Source organism: Octodon degus, unplaced genomic scaffold (assembly GCF_000260255.1).
Source record: "Octodon degus isolate 3935 unplaced genomic scaffold, OctDeg1.0 scaffold00122, whole genome shotgun sequence".
Classification (NCBI taxonomy): Eukaryota; Metazoa; Chordata; class Mammalia; order Rodentia; family Octodontidae; genus Octodon; species Octodon degus.
Genome location: NW_004524698.1, coordinates 7,054,556 through 7,062,363, shown reverse-complemented (window position 1 = coordinate 7,062,363; position 7,808 = coordinate 7,054,556). Strand labels below are relative to the sequence as shown.

The 7,808-nt window shown below is 45.6% G+C and overlaps 2 protein-coding genes across 3 annotated transcripts in view; one reads left to right on the top strand and one right to left on the bottom strand.

Annotated features, from left to right (window-relative positions):
- Smcr8 (Smith-Magenis syndrome chromosome region, candidate 8) overlaps positions 1–4,304 on the top strand; it is a 12,031-nt gene extending 7,727 nt beyond the window's left edge. For both annotated transcript variants that reach the window (XM_023700135.1, XM_004640285.2), the window contains one exon: positions 2,124–4,304. In XM_023700135.1, the coding sequence (XP_023555903.1) occupies positions 2,124–2,577 (454 nt within the window). In that variant the 3' untranslated portion in view covers positions 2,578–4,304. The remainder of the gene's footprint in view (positions 1–2,123) is intronic.
- Shmt1 (serine hydroxymethyltransferase 1) overlaps positions 3,097–7,808 on the bottom strand; it is a 35,258-nt gene continuing 30,546 nt past the window's right edge. Inside the window, exon 13 of the mRNA XM_012516712.2 lies at positions 3,097–3,241. Within this exon, the coding sequence (XP_012372166.1) occupies positions 3,097–3,241 (145 nt within the window). The remainder of the gene's footprint in view (positions 3,242–7,808) is intronic.

The window sequence follows — 7,808 nt, the reverse complement described above, 5'->3', positions numbered from 1 at the left end:
AAGTAGGTGCTTTAGACCACTGAGCCATCTCTCCAGCCCCATAATAATAAATTTTTATTTCATTTATTTATTTTATTGGCGGAACCGGGGATTGAACTCAGATCCTTGAGTTTGCCAGTCAAGCGCTTATCCTACTGAGCCATCTCCCCGGCCCCTCTATGGAGCTTTGAATTACACATTAGGACTAGGTTAATATGGACTCCTAAGGTCCTGTGATTTCACCTAGAATCAGCTCAGATGATGAACTCTTTTCCAACTCTCACTTTGAACCATTAGCCTCACTGGCCTTAGATTCTTCTCACCTACATAGGCCTCTTGCCTGGAAATCCAACCCTTGTTGGTTGGATCAGTGTTGGTGGGAAGAAGAGATGAACATATAGTTGCAGTGGTTTCCCATCATTTTACATAAATACCAGGGAAAACTGCATGCCTGAGTAAGCAGCAAGAATAAGCCCTGGGCTGGTGGATAAATAGAACTCAATTGTGGAAGAGAGTACTAATGGGGATCAAAAGACTGGGTTGAGTCTTGGCTGGGTGACTATGGACAAGCCACAACCCCCTTTGGGCTTCTCCCATGAATTGGGGTTGTCCCTCCTAACTTTGGGCTGGCCTTCATGTCTTAAGCAGGTGAGGTGTGGGAGGTGCTCCCTGCAGCAGAGGACAGAGGTCTGGGCCTGACTGCCTGTCATCTGACCTGAGGAGGAGCCTTGTGGGAAACAAATGGAAGAGCTAGAAGTAACTAGCATTTTCTAGAGATGCTACCATTGAGAATATGAGAAGTGCCAGAGTGGCACCCCAGGGTGCTGGATCTGAGCTGGGCATCTCAGCAGAGATGGAGGAGTAAGTAGATAGGAGTGAAGTCCTAGGTGGAGTGGGTACTAGACATGCCAGTCTTAGGTTGTTTTTACCCAGGGCAGGTGAGGGTGTCTAGGGAACAAACTGAGTATAGAGAAGCCAGTGTAAAGTCCAGAGCCCTCTGGGGCTGGGGACCAGAGGCACTGGAGGTTCTAGTAGTAGAGGTTAGGGAGGCTGGCTTAGAGATCCACCGTTGTTCTCATGTACATTGTGAGCTGTAGCTGCCTACAAGCTGATTTCCTCTTGCTGGTTGAATATGTTATCTAGGTTTAGGACACAGCGTCTGAGTGGGTCTCACCATCCCATTTCTGTGATTTTGCCTTGCTGTGGTCTTCCTGCAGTCCCCAGGATCTCCTTTCCCACTCAAACCCATCTCTGAGGTTGCACTTCAACAAACCTCCCTGGACTTCCAATTGTGGGTCTCTCTTCTTCAGACTGAGACTATGTCTCCCTTCACTTCTCTGTGCTTATGTGCAGGCCCTGTCTTAATCAGTGCTCGCTCATGTAGGACAAGATTCCAGGTCATTTCTCATTACAAACTTGGTTCCTAGACCAGGGCCTAGTATGTGGTAGATGTGCAGTGATTGTTAATTGAGACCAAGTGAATATATGGAATGGAGGTGCTCCTTGTCCCAGCAGAAGATGAATAAACAGACAGCAGTCACCAGACTGGTTGGTGCTAAGTTCAAAGTAGTAAAGATGATAATGACCTCATCTGTTGAGGGCCAGACACCATCCTAAGACAACTCATTTTTGGAGTAACTATGAGTAACTCCATGTAACAGTGGGAACTATTATGTCGATCATAAATGAGGCTCAGAGAGGGTAAAAGAGTTTTGACTAAGGTCTCAGGACAGAGCAGAGACACACAGAAAACCAGATCAGGGAAGGCTAGATATATTTTTAAATTAGTGTTAGTCCAGTCCAGGAGAGGGAGAAATAGAAACAGGCAGGTAGTTTTGAGCCCCCTAAGGCTTGCCTTGCTCCAACAAGAGTCCACTCAGGTAATAGTCCATTTCTACTTCAGAGGCTAATAGGAATCAGATTGCACAGGGCCCTATGGAACAAGCCAGAATGTTTGAACTTGGTCATGGGGGTAATGAGGAGCCCTTCAAGGATTTTGATAATCACCTTTGCCTTCCAGAAGGAGCCAGTGCTTGCTGGCTGGGTGGGAACCAACCTGGGGACAGTGGGCCCCATGCCTCAAGTGTCTGCGTCCATCTTCATGATCCTTGCCCATCTTCCTGACCTTGGCCTGTCTGTTTCAGAGTGGCCTCTCCTGGCAGTGCAGGCACACTTCATGCCTTGAGCCGCTACAGCCGCTACACGAGCATCTTGGACCTGGACAACAAAACCCTACGCTGTCCCCTGTACAGGGGTACACTGGTGCCCCGCCTGGCAGACCACCGCACTCAGATCAAGCGGGGTGGCACCTATTACCTGCATGTGCAGAGCATGCTCACCCAGCTCTGCTCCAAGGCCTTCCTCTACACTTTCTGCCACCACCTGCACCTGCCAGCCCATGACAGGGAGACAGAGGATGTAGTGGCTAGCCGACAGCTGAGCTTCCTGAAGCTGAACCTGGGTCTAGTGAATGAGGACATCAGGGTGGTCCAGTACCTGGCTGAGCTGCTGAAGCTGCATTATATGCACGAATCTCCTGGGACCAGCAACCCCATGCTCAGGTTTGACTATGTACCCAGCTTTTTGTACAAAATCTGAGGTTGGTCCCAGCCACTGTGTCTAAGACCTGTGACTCAGGGTACAGTGAAGGGAGGGCTTGGCATGATCAAAAGGTCACCTGAGCTGGACTGTTGTGGTTTCTGATCTCATCGGTGGGAAACAGCTGAGAGTCCAGTTTTCTGAAAGTGTCTGGAAGTACAGTAAGTTTCCTTTGGCTTTTTTTGTTAAAGAATGGCCTGAGGACCAGCAGCCCAAGCAGGAAGAAAAAAACCTCAGTCCTTGGGCTGGGAAGAGGTAAGAGGTGGAGCAGCTATAGACAAAGCACACTGGCCACATTCAGCATCACCGGATACTTGAGTGGCAAGAATCACCCAGGGAAGCAGCCTATTAACTGATGATTTGGAAGAAAACAATGGCAAAACATATATTGCCTCATTCAGACCCTCATGTGTCCCTTCATTTGGCCTCTTGAAGCCCATCATCCCAAAGGAGGCTCCTAAATGAGATAGAGGCAGAAGGCTCTGGCCAGCTGGGGAGTGGAAAACATGCTTCTAGGCTCTAGGGCTGCAGAGAACGTGCGCGGCCCTTTCTGTCCGCACCTTCACAGGGAGGGAAGCACCTGGGAGAATACTTGTAGTCATCATAGGCCCAGAGGGGAAATAGGCACAGATGGCCACAGTCAATGTGAGGACTGTCCTGGAAACTGCAGATGAAGCCAAACATGGGGCCAGAAGGCTGTTTCCACTGTGCAGATGACAAGCTGTCAGTTCTGGGACTACCCATGGGCTCTCCCTAGCCATAGTGCATGTGCATTGATTGTCCCCTGAAAAGGTCATATCCTAGGACTTGGCAGAGGTCATAACTCCAGTTGTCACCCACAGCAAACCTTTGCAACCACTTCACTACCTCTCATGGAGTCTTATGGGCTTGGTGGCAGTGGTGTTCTGCTTAGCTGTTTGGCTGGCAGGAACTGAGATGGCAGGAATTTCATCAGATAGCCTCCCATGTGGCTCTGCCTCTTGGAGGCTATGCTTACCTCTTCCCACAGCTCATGACTGTCCCTATACAAGTCCCTTTGCAAAGATGGTATTGTCCTTTGGCATCTCCACCTTTCCCATTGCTGGTGATCAGCATGGCTTCCCTAGGGCTCTCCACCAGCTGTCATTGGTATATAGTAGCCAGGGTTTTTCACAACTTTGAAAAATACCATACTTTTTTTAATGCTATTTTTTCCTCATAAGTAGGGACAACTCTTGGTATTACTCCTTTTTAATTTGTTCCATGAAAACTATGGTAAATGAGACCTAAGTCAGTCCTGTGTGCATCTGTCAGCCTTTGTGTCCTTTGTACTTGGGTCCTGCTGTTGTGGCTTAGTTTTCCTGTCAGCCTGTGCACAGCACTGAGGCCTCCTCACTGATGGAACCAGCTTTGCTTCTGAGACTGCAGAGACTTGGTAGAAACCAGGTGATGAAAGGCAGCTGGCAACACGTTACTCTTTCAGTCACTTTCCTTGCCCAGGTCCTTGGCACAAAGGTATGGCCTATTCATCCATTGGGTTCTGATCAGGGTCCCTCTTTCTGTCAGAGTGTGAGATTTTGATGCTGAGGTTATAACAGAATTGTTTGAGGCATGTTACTGCCTATGTCTTACCAGTTCTATGTCTCTTTGCCCATTACACATGTCCACAGACAGAAGTCAAAGGATACTTCTGATGGGAATATCCACTGTCTTTCTTTATGGGCTCCTTATCTGTTAGCACTTCCCCATATTTTTTTTTTTTTTTTTTTTTTTTTTACCTGGGTTTTAACTCTTATCCTTTTTTTTTCTTGTCAATCCCCTTTTCCCCCTGGGCCCCCCCCCCCCCCCCCCCCCCCCCAGTTTTTTGATGCCATTTTGCTATTTGGGTGACTATCTTCATACCTGCACAGACAGGACCATGCAGTGATCTTGAAGGAAGATCTGTGGAGTCCAAGAGATGGGCTGGAAGCAGTTATTGGCACCACTGCTGTTGCCTTTCTGTGTGTCACATTCATGGAAACTCATTGCTAACACTGCTTACCTGGACACTGACAAAAGTGGGAGATGAGCTTTGAGCAGGTCCTGAGTTGCAGCCATACCTATAGTGTAGCTACAACCATGTGCTGCGATGGTCTTAAGTGGAAGTCCACAGGGGTATGGTGGAGTGGTTATGTTTCTAGTGCTTAGCTCCACGCTGGTTCAGAAATGGATTGGTGGAGAATGAACAGACAGATGGTCACATGGAGTGGTCCCAGAAATGGCAAACAAAAACTTCACCCTCAAATGTGGTTCTCCATTAAGTCATTTTTCCTGACTAGGAGTTGAACTCAAAATTTAGATTTTGGTTATAAAACAAAATTTTCTGTATGATAGTTTGAAAGGATTATTTAACACAAAGCATGCTTGCTTTCTTTTTTCATGCTTTCTTTCAAAAGGGATCTCAGAACAGTGCTGGGACTGAGTCATTACTTGGGCAGAGGTTAATACTGGATGTAGAGACTGGGCATGGTGATGCGCGCCTGTCATCCCAGCTCTTGGGAGGTGTAAACAGGCAGATCACTATGAGTCCAGTACAGTAGAGACCCTGAATGCCCTGCAGACCCTTCCCTAAGATTTAAAAAAAAAAAAAAAAAATACTGGATGCTGTCTTCCTATCCTCTCAATTTTGGAGGACTTGAAGCTTGTAGAAGTCTCACTTGACATGTGGAGACCCGTGCAATTGGACTATACTGTCTTCCCTTATAACAGTTCAGGTGAAGAAGCACTGATTAGGGTGATACTTGCAGAGGCTCCGTTTTAGAGATCAGTTTGTGGCCACCTCTAACATGTAGGGCAAAAGAGATACACTGGTCTGAGGTGCTGCTTTCTATGTAATTGTTGGTAGTGGGATCTTTAGATTTTGGGAATTATGACTCAATTTACAATGGTGAATTGCACATTGCTTCTGGGTTTAGAAATAGATGATGATAGTGAAACTGTCTTTCTTCCTCTTGCTTTTAACCTTTTTGTTTTAGATCACTTGCAGTATTCAATATACAGATTCCAACCCCACACCAATTCAGAAGTCCTGCTTCAAACTCCTAAAGCCTCAAGACTTCACCCCAAGTGACAGAATGGCTGTGGTTATACCACATGGTTTAGAGGCAAAGGGCAGCCTTCCACTCCCTGGCTGTCTTACATACTAAGCACATGTCCCATGCTCAAACCTGAGTGCTATATGCAGGCCAATGTCTTGTCCTATTGTGTTATATCTGTGTCTGCAAGGCCATCAGTACCAACTGAGCTAAAAGGGAGTGTTTGCAGGATTGTAAGGCCTGTCATGGCAGACAAATAGGCCTCCTGTAGCCTCTACCCTCCACCTCTAGAAAGCTGAGGAAATATCTTGGGTTGTGCTTTGAAGCCATCTAGCTTGGTTTTGCCCCAAAACTGTGATCAAAAGCGACAGAACTGGAATTTTTGACAGAATGCAAAAAGGAACAATCTAATTTCTACTAGCTGGAAAGTGAAACCACTTTCAGATGATAAGGATGGGCATAATACATTTCCCCCATCTCCCTCCCTTGAGTCCTTAGACTATTAAGTTTAGTTAAAGCTTTGGGAATGCTGTAGCAGAAGTAGATGGGGGAGCAGAGATGAGGTGAACATGCTCCAGCTTGCTAACCTGCTGGTATGACTCAACTCAGGAGGGTCTGCTCAGCTCCCAATTGGAAATGACACACAGAGTCTTGAGATGACCTGTTATCTTCAGCAGGGCAGGAAACAACCTTCTAAATTTTGAGACTGCTGAGGCACATCAGCTCCCAAATTGGAGGCTGAGATGAGGGAACTTATTATAAGTCACCCACACCCAGTGGGGACTAAAGCAGATACCTCCACACTACCATGATGGAAGTACCTACAGGTTGGATGTTTAGCCCTGGGGTCTGTCACCTATAATGCAGGACCCCAAGGAGCCTCACTCAGCCAGGCTGTCTGACACTGGATAGTTGGAGCCACAGTTTGGATTGTGATAAATGCCACTCAAGAGGTGGTAGTGAGAAAAAGCAGTTTGTGCTGAACTCAGTTATTTTCTAAAAAGCTATTTTATTATTGCATGTCTTGTGTCTGTGAATGTTTGTCCTGAGCCCACAAGCTGAGTTGTCACAGTGGCTAAAGCTATAGTATGACTGATGTATGTGACAATATCTCACAGGTCTGACTGCACAAGTTTAACCAGAGTAAATGCCAAACAGTATGAGGAGTGTACTTTTTAAGAAATTAATTTGAGTTTAGATATTTTTGAAATATAAAAATTGGTTGTATTTTTTAAAGCTATGATTCTTGTAGATGTTGTGGTTAAAAATTTGATTGTGCTTATTAAAAATGGTTGTGTATGGTCTGTATCTCAGCTATGTGAAAAATAAAATTCTCTGGGAAGGTTACATTCGGGTTTCTGACTGCAGGAGGGAGTGGGCTATCTTGAGCAGAACAGAAAACCTGTATTATAGCTGTCACACCAGGAAGGAACTGGGCATTTCCCTGGGTGGAAAAAAATTTTTTTTATTTAAAAATTTTTTTGAGACAGGATTTCACTCTGTGGTCCAGGCTGGCCTTGAGTTCACTATGTAACCCAAGCTGGCCTTCAATTCACAGCAAGCCTCCTGCTTCAGTGTTCTGGGTGCTGGGATTATAGCTATGTGGCATCACACTCAGATTTTGGTGTTGATGATTAAATCCAGGGCCTTGTACGTGCTAAGCAAATGTGCTCCACTTAGGAATGAAACCCTCAGTCCTTCAGTGAACTGTTAGCTGCTGATAGCAGCTGGGTACATCTTTTATACTTTGGTAACTAAAGCACAGGACAGGAGACTTCAAAATTATCTCCTGCAGTTGTAAATAGTTATAATTCATTGTTATTTTGGCACCCTATAGGGCAGTGAAGCAGGAAGAATGGGTAGCACTTACAGCCTATAAACCTGGGTAATTCTTACCTGTCAGTGAATCAGCGAAGCCAAGAGTAAATACACTGGAATCTTTCTAATTGCTTTGTCCTGTACCATCTCATTACCATCTCTTTAATCTCATGATTAAAGCCACTTGGCTACACAGTATTTTATTTTTTAGGAGTAATTACATATATGTTGAGAAAGTTAGATTTGAATTTAAATTCCTTAATGACCTGTCCCAGAATTACTAACAATGGGATTTAAATTTTGATTTATGAAAATAGAATTTAAGCCATCTCCCTCAAAAGGGACAGGGCAGCTTAGTGG